The sequence below is a fragment of the Carassius carassius genome, chromosome 23, assembly GCF_963082965.1.
Source record: "Carassius carassius chromosome 23, fCarCar2.1, whole genome shotgun sequence".
Classification (NCBI taxonomy): domain Eukaryota; kingdom Metazoa; phylum Chordata; class Actinopteri; order Cypriniformes; family Cyprinidae; genus Carassius; species Carassius carassius.
Genome location: NC_081777.1, coordinates 2,315,667 through 2,331,840, shown reverse-complemented (window position 1 = coordinate 2,331,840; position 16,174 = coordinate 2,315,667). Strand labels below are relative to the sequence as shown.

The following is a 16,174-nucleotide window of genomic DNA, read 5'->3' as shown; positions in this document are numbered from 1 at the left end:
ACTCAGACCGGCCCGTCTGGCACCAACAACCATGCCATGCTCAAAATTGCTTAAATCACCTTTCTTTCCCATTCTGACATTCAGTTTGGAGTTCAGGAGATTGTCTTGACCAGGACCACACGCCTAAATGCATTGAAGCAACTACCATGTGATTGGTTGATTAGATAATTGCATTAATGAGAAATTTAACAGGTGTTCCTAATAATCCTTTAGGTGAGTGTAAATGTAAAAAAAAAAAAAAAATCATGAAATCTATCAGTAAAATAAATGCATGTTTTACAAAAATAAATTCTAAAATATGTCAATAAAATGTAAAAATGTATTATAATTTTAAATAGACATGTTAAAAAAGATATGCTTTAAAGTAAAGAAATAATGAAATGTCAATAAAATTAATAATTATGTTTAAAAAATATATGAAATGTATCAGTAAACACTGTAAATATGTATCTGTGAATACTGAAATACTGTCAATGTAAATTTTTATTTATAAAATATAAAATATCTATCAATAAAATAAAAGGTTAAAAATGTAAACGCTTCAATGAAATAAATGTTTTAAAAATAAATAAATCATGAAATGTGTTAGTACACTATTTTTTTTTGAATGTGTAAATCAAATGAATGAATAGGTTTAAAAAATAAATGAATCATAAAATGTTTCATTAAATACCGTAAACGTGCATCAATAAATACTGAAATACTCTCAACATCAAATGAATGTTTATAAAATAAATAATGACATTTGTCAATAAAATAAATACAAAATAAATAAATAATGAAAAGTTGATCAAATTAATAAACACTTATTTAAAAATAACTTGATAATGCATCCTCTAAGATAAAGATAAAACTAGCATTTAGCATGGAAATAAACAATGAAATGTGTTTTTCAGTAAACATAAAATGTGTTAATAAATAAACTGATCATGAAAATAATATAAATCATTATGGGTTAGGGTTAGGGTTAGGGTCACAATTCACATTATGAATGTCAATAAAATGTTTTATAAATAAATTAGTCATGAAATGTCAATAAATACTGTCGAAATCAACATCAAATAAATAAATAAATAAAAATGTAACCAAGAAATGTGTTATGTAATCATGATATTATCTTATCTTGAAAATGAATAAATATGTTTTTAAAATGTCATGAAATGAGTAATGAAATTCATGAGCAAATGTTTAAAAATGGCATAAATCAATAAACTGCAATTTATTCTGTTATTTATTTAATGACACATTTCATGATCCATTATTTATTAACACATTTTATGTGTTGACTCGTTTATTGAAAAACATATAATGATTTATTTTTATTGGCATGCTAGAAGCTCGGACACATTTGATGCCGTTCATTTGCCAAAGCCGGCTTCTGTGGAATCGCCAACAGAGCAGCTGTTTGCACTCAGAGAGCTTCGAGACGACTTGAGAGTGTTCAGACGGATTGAGAGGCCTGTGGTTGAGCTCGTCTGACCTGAGCAGCGTCCGTTCTGCATGCTGTGTCCATCTCTGCAGGGAACGCACTTATACGAGCCTGGAGAGTTGAGGCACTGTTGCCCGGGACACTGCAGCACATCCAGACACTCATCGAGATCTAACACACACACGCACACACACACACACACACGCACACACACACACACACACACACACACACACACACACACACACACACACACACACACACACACACACACACACACACACACACACACACACATACACACACACACACACACACACACGTCAGCCACGTCAGATCTGGTGAAGAAATGATGTGATTCTACCAAAGCCTTATTTTAGTATCACTGATATACTGTTATAGTTTCTGCACACATTGTGAATTAGATTTAATTTTTACATTTTCTGTTTTCGGTTAAAGTTTTAGTGATTTTATTTTTAAAATATGTCACTCTTATTAAAATCTATTTATTACTTTATGTTATTTTAGTACATTTAGTACATTATATTTAGTACTTCAGGTTCCATTAAACAAAATGGATAAATGTGTCTTTGGTAATAAACTGAAATAAAATATTTGTATAAGTAATTTAGATTTTTTTTTCTATTTCAGTTAACATTTAATATAGTTTTTGTTTAGAATCTGAATTAGATTCTATTGTTTTATTATATTTTCTGCCTTTTAAAAGTAATTTTGAAGTTTGTTTTTGTGATTTTTACCCCCCCCCCCCCCCCCCAATATGACCATTTAGTTAGTTTTAATTGATTTGGTTGAAATACAACTAATTTAAGGGTTTTTTTTTTTTTTTTTTCAGTTAACATTTATTTTATTTCAAGCAGTGTTATTTAAGTATCATTAATATACAGTTTTTGTAAATATTTGAAATAACATATTTTTGTATTTTCTGTTTTCACATAATGCAAAATGTTGCCTTTGGTAACTAGCTAAAATACAATTTATTTATTTATTTATTTTTTATTTCAGTTCAAATTAATTTTTTTATAAACTATCAGACTTTATTATTGCTAAATGTAAAATATGTTACAGTTCCCTTTCAGTCGGTCACTCTCGACATCATGTTGTTGACAGACAAATTGGGATCTCGCTTCGAGAAACCAATCTACTTCTAGTGTAAACTAAACAAGCCAATGTACATTGGCATGCAATTATTAATTCCAGCTGCAGCTGATCACAGCATGAGAATAAAGATGCAGCAGGTGCGATGCATACCACCTTTTTTGCTTTGGAGCGGAGCGACAACATCGTTCTGCTCCATCCAAGTGTATTCAAGTGAGCTACGAGCAAATTTGGGTGCGCTGTCGCCCTCCGGGATGGTGGTAATGCCTAAATTGGATCCAAAGATGACAGCTATGCTTTCCCGGGCCACCGAGATGGTAGGGATCGAAAGGAAACCTCCACACGTCTCGAGCCTTCCAGGCTGGATGATTGGTTTCTTGGATCGGCCTGTGCTGGTTTACAGCTCTCCGCCCTTGTGCCTTTCTTCCCAGAAGTGCAGGAGAAGCTCACCAGGTTGTGGACGACACCTTTTACTGTCATAAACCGGTCTGCTGGTTCCTCCTGCCTCACCACCCTCAACGGAGTATTTGGCGATCCCCCTGGTGAAGCAGTCTGTAGTGATGCAATTGTGTCTTAAGTCAGCCTCCTCCTGGCGGGGAGACCCAGTGCTCCCTTTCCGGGCCTGTAGGCACTCATCTGGTCTAACCGGTAGTGCCTATGGCGTTACTGCAGGTGCACCGTCTCTAAGCAGAGGCTTATCAGGCACAGTGTGTGCCCTGCCTGTTCAGGTTGCGAGCTCACTCTACTAGAAGTGTTGCATCGTCCTGGGCACAGGCCCATGGCACCTCACTGATAGATATTTGTAAAGCTGTGGGCTGGGCAACCCCAAACACATTCACTAGATTATATAGCCTTCTATAGTGGATATATATGGATTCTATAGTGGAGCTGGTATCCTCCTGTGTTCTCACCTCAAATGGGAAGTGGCACTGCGTCGGCTTGCTATAACTGCTCAAAAGTGTCCATACTGTTGGACCCTGTCGAGCTATACTCCCGCTGTGATTAGCTGCAGCCGGATGCAATAATTGCATGCCAATGTGCATTGGCTCGTTTAATTTTCACTCGAAGTAGATTGGTTTCTCGAAGCGATATCCCAATTTGTCGGTCACTGATGTAACATCTCCTTTCCCTCCTTGAGGGAACGAGGATTACCATACGTAACTGAGACTTTTTTGTTAGTATATGAATATTTTCATATTTTCTGGTTTAATTTTAATTTTAGTGATTTTAATGCCTTAATTATTTTAATGCCCTTATTTACTTTTATGTAATCATTTTATTTCAAGTAACTTATTTATTTATGTATTTATTATCTATTTATTAATTCAATTAGATTTTAATTTAATTCAATTTTATTCATTTTTATTCATTTTAATTCAGTGTAATTAAGTGCGTTCTTACCCGTGCATGTGCCCTCCTGTAGACTGAATCCCAGATCACACACACATCTGAAGCTGCCAGGAGTGTTCATGCATTGGCCATTAGTGCAGCGTGTGGGCTTTTGCCTACATTCATCTATATCTAAAAAACACACAAGAGAGACAGCACACATTCAAACTCCCATACAATACTCACATTTTTATCATTATAAACAAAACCAACAGTGAATGGATTTCTCTACAGAATTATATGCTGCAGTACACATATTTTCTTTTATTATCTCATAACTCTGTATTATATGTCTATATGGTCATTAGTGAAACGCACTGTGGTCAACTTCAAATGTGCGATAGACATAAATATTAAATGACTGACTGATTACTCTGACTTTGTGTCTCATAATTGCATTAAAAACTAAAAAAGAAATAAATCGTCACTTTTCTTTGATCATATTCTACATTTAATCAAATCAATGTTATTTGTTAAGTGCAGGGATACCTTGGCATCGGCCGTGAAGAAACTCGAAGCCTGGCTGACAGGACACACACTTAAAAGAGCCGACTGAGTTCACACACTCCTTTCCTGGACACTGAAGCTCGTTTTCACACTCGTTCACATCTGGAACAGGATAAGAAACAGACTTGAACCATTTGTGCTTCATGGGTGAAACTTGCAAGAAACACTTGTGAAATAGATACTTAAAATCTTAAGTGTACATTAAAGATAATATAATATTAAAGTCCCTGTAAAGGCAATATTTAATGTGTTCTGAGTTTGTCACCACACAGAAAAATTCTCTAGTGCGTCATCAAACCCCCTTTTTAGCCCCGCCCAAAAAAATCCTGAACACAGAATTGGTGAAAAACTGTTTAAAAGTCTAACTCCACTATTCAGTACTACATAGTTTACCGTCTTTGTAATGTGTTATAGCAATACATTTGTAACATTTATAATGCATTTAGAAACAATTCTCAGAATTAACTTTACAGGGACTTTAAATAGAGACACATGCATGACCATGTGTCTTAATACACTTAAGTCGATTTTTAAAAATGCACTTGTAATAAATAATAATAATAAATCTTTTGTTGTGTTTTACAGAAGTACACTTAACTTTGTTGTGTTGACTAACATACTAAAGCACATAAAGAACTTTAAATATTAAAATGTGTAAATACTACAAATGTGTAAAATATGTTTAAATATGTGACATACAAGTTTCAAGTACATTTTAAAAACTTCAGCAGTTACTTAAACCATATTTCAAAGACAATACAATTATGAAATTACGTATAAAGATGCATGTAAGTGGCTCAGAAAGCACTATTAAGTTTACCTAATTGCATTAAGTATTGATTGAAACTTTAATACATTTCATTTAATTATAAATAATGTATCTGAAAATGTTACATTCAGTTCACACTTAAATATATTCTTATAAAGTGCATTATTTCCATAATAAGTACTCTTTTTAAAAGTATGCATAAATGCAGTTGTTGAGATTGAGAAGGTTTAACCCAGTAAAATGGTCACCTTTGCAGATGTTTCCCTCCAGTCTGAATCCAGCGCGACACACACAGCTGTAGCTGCCCATGTTATTCACACAGCGGCCGTTAACACACACATCAGGAGTCTGACGACACTCGTCGATATCTGAGACACAGACACTACTTGCTCATTATACAATAGCATGATATAATAGATGATCTTCAGCTGTTTGAAGCTGGACATGAAGTGCTCTAAGCTGGTTTAGGGTTTGTTTTATTTCTCATAATATGCGTGATATAAACTTGATTAAAAAGTCATAATTGTGAGATACAAACTAGCAATTCTGAGATATAAATTCAGAATTGCATGATATAAACTCACAATTGCAAGATATAAAATCGCAATTCTGAGAAATATAGTCAGAACTGCAAGATATAAACTCAAACTTTTTTTCCCTCAGAATTGTGACTAAAAATATGAAGTCGCAATTCTGAGAACATATCAGCACCCCCACCCTTAAAATTAAACTTTAACTTGTGTGTTATAAAATCAGAAATGCAAAAAAAAGTAGAATTGTGAGATAAAAAGTCCCAACAACCTTCTGAAAAAAAAAATTCAGAGGCAGAAATGGGGTTCCATATGTTTCCACTACTGGATAAATAAATATATAAATACATACATACAGAAAAAGTAATTGTGATTTTTTTTACCTCACAATTGACTTTTTTTCTCACGATTGCATGATATAAACTCACAATTTCAACTTTTTTTTTTCTTGCAATTCTGAAGTATAAAGTACTTTATTATAAATAATATTTTTACTTTGTATGAGTTGAACATAACTCATGTTTTTACCTTTGGAAAAATAAACACATATAAATATATATTTTTATGTTTTATATTACATTAAAATTAGAAGAAAAAAATATATATATACGGTGATTTTTCCTGCCGTATAATCGCATCATTTGTTTGCTATAAAGGGCATGGCCAGGTTTACAATGATAATGGTCCAGTCATGGTTCAGTTTGAGTCCAGATGTGTCGTATTTACCTGAACAGGCTCTGTTTTTAAGGCTAAATCCGGGTCTGCATGACACACAGCGATACGATCCCTGAGAGTTCACACACTCCTGTCCGGGACACTGCAGCGGATCGTCACACTCATTCACATCTGGAACATCACGCACATCCATCCACGCACACGGGATCAAACTCATATTTATCATCTAAAAGTACATCCCCTAGTAAAAAAGTTACATATTTAAAATACATTTGTTTTATATTAAGTATATCTAATGTAAGATATACTTAATAAAATCTTTTTTAACATATTTACTGACAGATTACAACTTGAGACTTATACTGATATAAAAATTATAATTACACTTTATTTGGCGTACTACTTTTCTTTACCAACAATTCCTTAAACAGCAAAGCACACAGCGAATCTCCAAAACCATACGCTGATTCTCTGCTTTTGACTCAAGTTTTCAATTTCATTAAACAATTTTTGCAAAACACGACATAATTCTCTATGTAACACACAAAGATCGAACAGGAATTAATGTTTGTTTAATGCAAATCTTTGCTTTTGAGATGTGTTTGTGATATTTTGAACGCAGTGCTTCATTTTGCAAGAGATGCGAGGCATTTTGCATTTTGTGTGCGCAATTCTAGGATTTGTGTGTAAAGTTTTGAAAATGAGCAAAAATATGTAATGTGTAAATGTGTTTTAATGTCACTTTTGATGAGGACTGTATGATCTTTGAATAATACCGGTCTTCAAATGCAAAATATTTAACGTGCGCCTGAAGTATAGTTCCACTTCAGCACAATCAGATATACTAAGTATATATTTAATTTGACTTCAGCACCACTTCCACACAGTTACAGTGCATTAAGTACACAATTTGCAGACTTTAAGCATACCAGTTTAGTGTACTAAAAGTACATAAATATGAAAATGTATTTCAAAGTATATTTCTCTTTCACTAGGTTGATTTAGTCTTTCAATTCTTACCCACGCAGACGTTGGCCTGGAATCTGTATCCGGCTCGACACGAGCATCTGTAGCTGCCGGGAGTGTTTTCACAGCGGCCCGCGGCCGGACATGGAGACGGCGTCCGACGACATTCATCAATATCTGAAGAAGAGAAACAGGATCTTAGAAACGTATATTTTAAAAACCACCCTTCAGGATAATATGATAGTAATGAAGGTCACTTAAGTGGACTTAAAGAGAGACACTTTCACAACTTTGTTTCTTAACACAAGTAGACTCTTAAAAAATGTCAAATTAAAAGTTTTACTATAAAGTGCATTTTAAGTCACGGTTAATCTTTTTGTGGTGCTTTGAAAGCATGTGTAAAATACCAGATTATAATTTTAACTGTAGTGTGTTATGTAATAGTATATCTATATTAAATGTACTAAATAGTTTTTTTTTGTAGTACATAACAGAAAAATATGCATACTTTTAAAAAGAATATGAGAATAAACAGTATTTTTTTTTAAGCTCAATTAAAATCAGTTTTATCTCAAGTGAAAGATCTACTTGTACTATTATTGCTACTATAATATAACTAATTTAGCTTTTGTTTATAAAAATAAATAAATAAAAGCCCCCAAAATTATATTGACCGACATTTAAGCAACAACTTGGCTTATGTACAACTTCATCATTATGACATTAAATGACAAAATATATGAAATAAGTTTTTTTGTTGATCATAAATGCTTGTCAGGACATTCAGCAGTAACTTTTACCATATTTCAAAGACAACATAAGTGATTATGAAACAACATATAAAAAAGTTAAATGAATTGTATTTATTTCTAAATCTAAACAAATACATTTTTATTTAATTGTAAATAACATGTAATTTAGTGTCTGAAAACATTACATTCAGTTCACACTTAAGTATATATATATAAATCTTTTAAAATATTGTTTCTGTAATAAGTACTCTTTTTAATAGTGTGGCTCTTTTTCACAACAAAACAGGGTCCTTTAAAGATTAGTGTGCAGTAAAATAAATATTTACAGTGAGTCCGTTGATATTTGTGTGCAGTGTGTTACCTGAACATTGTCCGTTGAGCAGATCAAAGCCCGGTTTACAGGAGACACACCTGTAAGAGCCCTGAGAGTTCACACACTCTTGACCCGGACAGCGCAGGGGGTCGACACACTCATCGATGTCTAAGAGCACAAAACACCATGATTTCAATTCACAGTTGAATAAAACTAACAACTACTGTGTTTGGAGACAGAAAATTCATTCCTATCATGCAGCACATTTTCATTGCGTCATCATTTAAACTATCGATCAAATGTTTGGGAGTTTTTAATGTCTTTGAAAGTATCTTCTGCTCAACAAAGGTGCATTTCTTTGATTAAAAATGCAGTCAAAATTGTGAAATATTATTATAATTTAAAACAGCCGTTTTCTCTGTGAATCTCTGTTAAAGTGTAATGTATTTCTGTGATGCTCCGCTGTATTTTCAGCATCATTCCTCCAGTCTTCAGTGTCACATGATCTTCAGAAATCATGAAAATATGATGATTTACTGCTCAAAAAACATTTCTGATTATCATCAGTGCTGAACACAGTTGTGCTGCACAATATTTTTGTGGAAACCGTGATAGATGTGTTTAAAGGTTATTTGATAAATTGAAGATTCAAACGCATTTCTGCTTTACATTGTTTCATCACTAAAATAAAGTGCTAGAATGTACAAGGCAAACTGAGCAAGCGTTTTGGGTAAATGAATCACCTATGCAGCTGTTGCCCTGTAGCTTGTGTCCAGTCCTGCACAAACACCTGAAGCTGCCCAGTGTGTTTTCACAGCGGCCGTTCACACAGGGATTGGGCACCTGACGGCACTCATCCAAATCTGTGGAACCCATCGATCTCATCAATGATTACATGCACAACATTCTACAAACAAGCTATGAGGACGTGTTTATCCAGTGCACTGAGAGAAAGAGATGTTTCTCACCCACACACAAGGTCTGCTGCGAGTTGGTCTGGTATCCTGACGGACAAACACACCGGAAGCTGCCCGCTGTATTCTCACACTGACCCACAGAACACGGACGGGGCGTCAGCACACACTCGTTTATGTCTGCGTGTGCGTGTGTGTGTGTGTGCGTGTGTGTGTGTGTGTGTGTGTGTGTGTGTGAGTGAGAGAGAGAGAGACAAAGATAAGATGGTTTGATCACTGATTTCTTCAAACTCTTCTGAGTTTGGGACAGTGTTATTTTTATATAATAGATGTACTAATATAATAGATTTTTGTTAACATTTTAAATTAGGTTTTATTTTTGTAATTTATATTTTCATGTTAATCTTAGGTAATTTTAAGTTAAGTTTCACTTTTATATTTTTCTATGTTTTAATTATAACTTATATTTTTTAATGTTTACACCATATTTATGTATTTATTTTTTGCTTTTTTTTAGTATTTAAACTAAACAAAAATGTGATCATCTTGGCACCTAGCTTAAATAACATAAGTTTAAGTTTTTGTAATATTTATTTCAGTTAACTTTTTTTTTTCAAGTAACATATTTTCAAATGATGTTACTTTATTTATTTATTAGTTAACTTTTTATGGGTTTAGTTAACTATAATAATCCTTATTATGATACTACTAATATTTCTGGCTCCTTTATAAAATATATTTAGATAAATTGCTTATGCTTTTCCAATGTAAGTGACTTTTACTGCTGCAAATAACATATTATAAATTCATTCACGTATGTAAAACAAAATCACACAGTTAAAGCACTGAACAATCTGAGATGATCAATCTCATGTACTTGACTGAACCTGATAGAATATTTACAACCCTTTTTAGGAAGTAGGCTACATAGTTATGTTACCTTATATATTTTTCTTCTTTAGAGTGGAAGTCGGAAGTGTTGCGTATTTCTCATGTTTAGGGTTATTTTTAGGTTCGTACCTTGGCAGTGGCCCTGCTGAGGGTTGAGGATATATCCAGTGTTACACACACACGTGTGTCGACCCCCTGGCAGGTCAACACAGTGCCCCGGGCCGCACACCTGAGGTCTCGATGCACACACTGCACCATCTGGAGAACCACACACACAAGGCCAAAAAATCTAAACACACAGCTAAAAAACAATAGCATTCAATTGCAAAGTAAATAAATAAATACAAAAAAAAAAAAAAACTAAATAAAAACCAAGAAAATTATATATAGTACTGTATAATTTTATATGTAATATAATGTAAAAAAAACCTAAATATTAAAATTTAATTAAAAGGTAATTATATATCTATATATAAATATTAGTGCTGTCAAAAGATTAATCATGATTAATTGCATCCAAAATAAAAGTTTTAATTCACCTTATATATGTGTGTGTACTGTGTATGTTTATCATGTACAGTATATATAAATACACACACATGCATGTATTTATACATTTATACATTTAAAATATTTTTATATAATATCAATTATATGAATATAATATTATACATGGAGATATTTTCAAAATAGATACTTGTATGTGTGTGTATTTATATATACATAATAAATATACACAGTATACACACATATACTGTGTAAACCAAAACTTTTATTTTGGAAGTGATTAATCGCGATTAATATATATATATATATATATATATATATATATATATATATATTAATAACTTCAATAACTTTTATTACAATTTTATACAAACATTACTATACACAATAATTGCATTAGTTCAAGTGCATTCAAACTTTTTGATAAATCATGAAACATTCATTCATTGTAATTAGAAATTTTTTCATTATTATTTATCTAACATTTGTTGATGATTAAAAAGTGATGAAACTATTATATTTCATTATGTAACTTAATACACTTCTTCTTTGGTAAAGTGATTCAATATCAGGTCAATTTGTGGTTTAGATAATCAGATCAGCCAAACTCAATCTCAGAAGTATGCGATGTTCCTGACATTTATTCATTTCTCTCCAAACCAAATTCATCGAACAATTACACTGAAGACAAATGATGAGAAAATTACAGTTCTGTATCCAGCTCGGCATTTTTCAAGCTTGATATGAATTTGGCTTCACTTCAGCTCAAAGAAGGAAATCAAAGAAGTCAGTCATTACTATGAGCAGGGCGATGGATTTTCTGGGCATGCTCACAGTTTCCTGGAGAAGTGAGTCTTTGTGCTTATCAAGTCACCGTAACGATAATCGTAATTGTCCCGTTGAAGTTCTGCTCTGATTGAACATTTTATTTTAAGACCAATATCCTGAGGAACATCTTCACTTGTATACTAACTCTTGCCCTAAAACTATATTTCTGACATTACAATAAAGAACAGATTGAGAGCTGCAGTCAAAAGCAGTTCCCAAAAAGTCAGCAAAGAAATGCAGATGAGGACATAAACAGCCTATTTTCTTTTTAGCTGTTAACAGCTGTTAACATTTGTGAGGACCCTTCTGAATCATAAAATCACAAATGGGCAGTTTCACATCAAGTGCACTTTTTTGGGAGAGGGCCTTCAAGCCACAAACATCCTTTTGTGAAAAAGAAGTGTGCTTAATTGTACTAAAAATACTGAATTGAAATAAAAGGCCACTTAAGTGCACTTAAAGAGTGACATTTTCATGACTGTTTCTTAAGTAGACTATTAAAATGTGCACTTTGTAATAATGTCAAATTAAAGATTTTACTTTAAAGTACATATTAAATCCTTAAATTATATTTAATTCAATATACGTGCACTTATTTTGATGTGTTGACTAACATACTAAAACACGTTAAGTGTTATTTGATATCACATTTCAGGATAATATATTTAAATGTTCTAAATTGCAACTTCATCGTAACAAATTTGTAATTACAATTATATTTAGATAAAATCAAAAAAGTCACTTTCATGACTATGTTTATTAACACACTTAATCACACTTTTTCGAATGATAAAGTTAAAAGTGTTATTTTAAAATACATTTTAAATCATTACATTTTAATAATATTTTTTCATCCTTTATTACGAAGTGCACTTATTCAGATGTGTTAACTCACATACTAAAGCGCATTTAATGTAATTATAATGTAGGTATTTGATATCTCATTTAAAGTTAATCTCTTTTAAATGTATCTACTAAATTGCATCTTCAGTTCAAGTACATGACACAAGTTTCAGTAGAAATTACATTAAAGTACTGTATTTTTTAGTTCACCATGCATGATTGTCAGTGTGCTTGTCAACTTAAAGAAACAGCATTAATTATGAAATTACATGTAAATATGTATTGAAATCCCACTTAAGTGGGTTTTAAATGTAAACTACAATACATTTTCATTTAGTTGTAAGTACCGTGCATCTAAGAGTCTGAAAATGATACATTTAGTTCAAAATTAAGTATATTCTTTTAATACTTCTCTGATGCTCACCTTGTCTAGTTGGAAGTGGTCGGGCTGTAGCCGGTACAGGAGGAGGTCTGACGGGAGATATTGGCTGTCTGATAACTGAAGGCCGGCTGGTTTGCGTCCGTACAACAGCTGTACACAATCAGACTGAATCACACACACGTACACCAGTGACGTTTAATAAATAACCTCATGAGAAACGCTGCAGCTCACGTGTGTTCACTCTGGCCGGCTGGCTGGAAGGCTGCTGAGGTCTGGCGTTTGTGGTTTGTGAGCTGCCGCTTGTTGACAGGTTTGGTTTTGGTTGAGTTATGAAGATAACCGATCCGGCCTGTGAAGCCGCGTCAGGTTGCTGTGGTCTCGCAGGACTCTGCTGGACTCTGATGGTCTGCGTGTTGGTCGGTGAATGCGCCGTTTGCTGGATTCGGGTTGACTGTGAGATTGTGGAGTGAGTCCTGGAGCCTTCAGGTTGGGATGCTATGTCTTGGGTGGATGTGCGGACATTTTCGGACACCAAAGGAGGTCCGCCGGTGTCAAGAATCTCAACTATCCTCTGGTTAAACTTGACAGGCAAAGCCGAATAATGGTAACCCGGTCCGGCAGGACAGATCTCTTTGAAGGCGGCTGTGAACATAGAGTTAGATGCTGAAAACCTGTAAATGTCCAGTGGAGTCAACAAGGGACAACAGGAGAACTTCAACTTGTGCTATTTCAACAAAGACAGACAAGCTACTCAGAAAATTCCACGCACTGTACATGTGCTTTAGTATGTTAGTCGACACATTTAATAAGCATAACAAAATATTACAAAAATATGAACAGTATGAAATGTACTTTAAATTAAAAATGTAGTGCACTTTTTAAAAGTCTACTTAAGTGTGTTAAGAAACAAATGTACAGTATCTCTCTTTATGCACACCTAAGTTATTTCATTAATATCTGCAAGAACAGATTTTAAAACGATACTTTTAAGATTTAAAAGGAATACATAATTAATACAATTAAGCAACCTTCTTTTTTATAAGGGACATTTATAATTGTTATTTACATGTACATACTTTAAAGCCATGTCTATTTAAACTTGTAACATTTATATTTGTAAGTAGTGATTACACATCTGTTTAAATGTATTACATTTTAAATGTATTATCGAATAACACTACAGTTAAAATTCGGATCAAGTACTCTACATGTGCTTTAGTATGTTAGTCAATACATGAAAAAAGTGTACGGCACGGCAAACAATTATTAAACAGGATCATTTTAAAAGTACCTCAAAGTAAATAAAACAATTTGAGTGCATTTTTAAAGTGTACTTAAGTGTGTAAAGGTTTAAAAATTTCAAAGTCACTTCAGTGGCCTTTTATTTAATTCATATTAAATTATCTGCAAGTACAATGTTTTAAAATATACTTTTAAGATTTGAAGTACGCTACAAGTGCACTTTCAGTACTGTAAAGTGCACTACTTATATCTATAGCTTTGTGTGAGATCAAAATTTAAGACACTGAATTCACTGAAATGGACACAGTTAAAAAAAAAAAAAAAAGTGGAGTTTTACATTTTTGTTTTTTAATCGAGCCAGAAACGTTGAGGGTCAACCGGGACATCGCTAGAACCTCAGCTTGTGGTATTTAAACTAAGACAGACAAATTACGCAGTAAATTCCAACTCCTTTGAAATTCCTCCAAACATCTTCTGAGAAATATTGCTGGTGGTGTGGGTGGGACGGGGTCCTTGAGGAACAGTTGGACTCTTTGTGTAGAAACCAGATCATGTTGTTTCAATATTCTGTATTAACACACTGTAATGTTCTCAGTGCTGTTCTTCCTCCCTCTCTTTGCCCCAACTTCTGCATTAAAGATGTTCATTCCAATGCAGTTGTTTGAAAGGAGAAGTGTCGGAAAGGTTTCTTACCTGAGCCGAAGTACGGGCATAACTCACACTTCTTCCCCCAGGCTTTGCCCACTCGACTGCAGCAGCAGATCTGTTTGGTGATGTTCCTCAGGATGGGCAGAGAACAGGAACCCTGGTTCAGGATACGGAAACACTGGTCCTTCTCCGAGGAGATCACCTTCTGCGCTGCGAGGGGGGAATAATATAAAATAATATCACATAGGGATACAGGCAGGGACACGAATCTCAACATGCAACAGATCGTGCATGCAAGTACAAATGCATTGATTTATGAACATGAAAGAATATAAATGATTCTTCACATTAACTGCTGCTTTAAATGATCTTAAAAAGGGACAGTTCGCTCAAAAATGTCAATTCTGTTTTTTCTCCCTGGTGCCATTTGAAACCTTGAAGACTTTCTTTCTTTTGAGGAACACAAAAGCAGGAGTTTAGAAGAATGATTATGCTGCTCTTATCCATACAATAAAAGCATACAGTGACCATAAAAGGTATCAATAAAATCAGTCTATAGCTACAACTTATACTCTATTTACAGTAAATTTGAAAGGAAAATTATTTTAAATGCAATTGTGTGTATTATACACATTTACATTTAATACATTTTTAATTTAATTATAAATAATGCAAAATACATTCAAATGTTTTAATTGTATTTTTATTTTAAATTAAGAATTTTCAATATAGACAATTCTTCTCTTCAGGTCAAGTTGATATTACAGTAAGAGTGTTTTTCGACCCATTTAATTGGACTTAAAAAACAACATTTTTAAAATATTATTAAAACATAATTATTATTAAAGTACTTGACAGTAAAATGTTTAATTTGGCATTTTTACACCTTGTAAAATGCACTTAAGTATGTTAATAAACAGCCATGAAAGTGTCTCTGATTAAGTGCTCTCAATTGGCCATTTATTTCATCAATATAGTGCACAACGTTTAATGGTGTTGTTTTGGAGCTTAATCACTGTCTATTTTTTAGGAAAAAGAGCAGCTTGGGCATTCTTCCACAGAAGAAAGACAATCAAACAGGTTTGAAACAACAGGAGTACATTATTTTTTGTAAACTATTCCTTTAAGTTGGTTGTGTTTGTTACTGACGTCATACTTACGCAAATCTAGCTTAAAAAGTTCTAAAGTGATAAATATTTCTGCTACTCATTTTACACTGACATCATTCGTGCCACTCTTGGCACTTTGATTGGTTTAGCAGCACAAACAAAGTTTAAAGGAGAACCAGGCATACAATAATCAGCCACAGAGCCACTGGAAATGACATACAGATCAGCCCAAATCACAGCAGGAATACGCACAGAATCACACATATACAGAACCAGACACAACAGGAGATGTAGTTACACTTACCTGACTGACACACATGAAAATGCTCAGAGTCACACCAAGGCTTGACAAGATTCAGACAAG

The 16,174-nt window shown here is 33.4% G+C and overlaps 1 protein-coding gene across 1 annotated transcript in view; it reads right to left on the bottom strand.

Moving 5' to 3' along the window:
- Positions 1-16,174, bottom strand: part of LOC132101147 (latent-transforming growth factor beta-binding protein 4-like) — an 89,120-nt gene that overhangs the window by 19,291 nt on the left and 53,655 nt on the right. The window contains exons 11-23 of the mRNA XM_059505862.1: positions 14,747-14,911; positions 13,043-13,453; positions 12,854-12,961; positions 10,381-10,509; positions 9,415-9,540; positions 9,190-9,309; positions 8,495-8,614; positions 7,436-7,558; positions 6,467-6,586; positions 5,459-5,578; positions 4,424-4,543; positions 3,947-4,066; positions 1,481-1,600 (exon numbers count right to left, since the gene is read on the bottom strand). Coding sequence (XP_059361845.1) covers positions 1,481-1,600; positions 3,947-4,066; positions 4,424-4,543; positions 5,459-5,578; positions 6,467-6,586; positions 7,436-7,558; positions 8,495-8,614; positions 9,190-9,309; positions 9,415-9,540; positions 10,381-10,509; positions 12,854-12,961; positions 13,043-13,453; positions 14,747-14,911 — 1,902 coding nt within the window. The remainder of the gene's footprint in view (positions 1-1,480; positions 1,601-3,946; positions 4,067-4,423; positions 4,544-5,458; positions 5,579-6,466; positions 6,587-7,435; positions 7,559-8,494; positions 8,615-9,189; positions 9,310-9,414; positions 9,541-10,380; positions 10,510-12,853; positions 12,962-13,042; positions 13,454-14,746; positions 14,912-16,174) is intronic.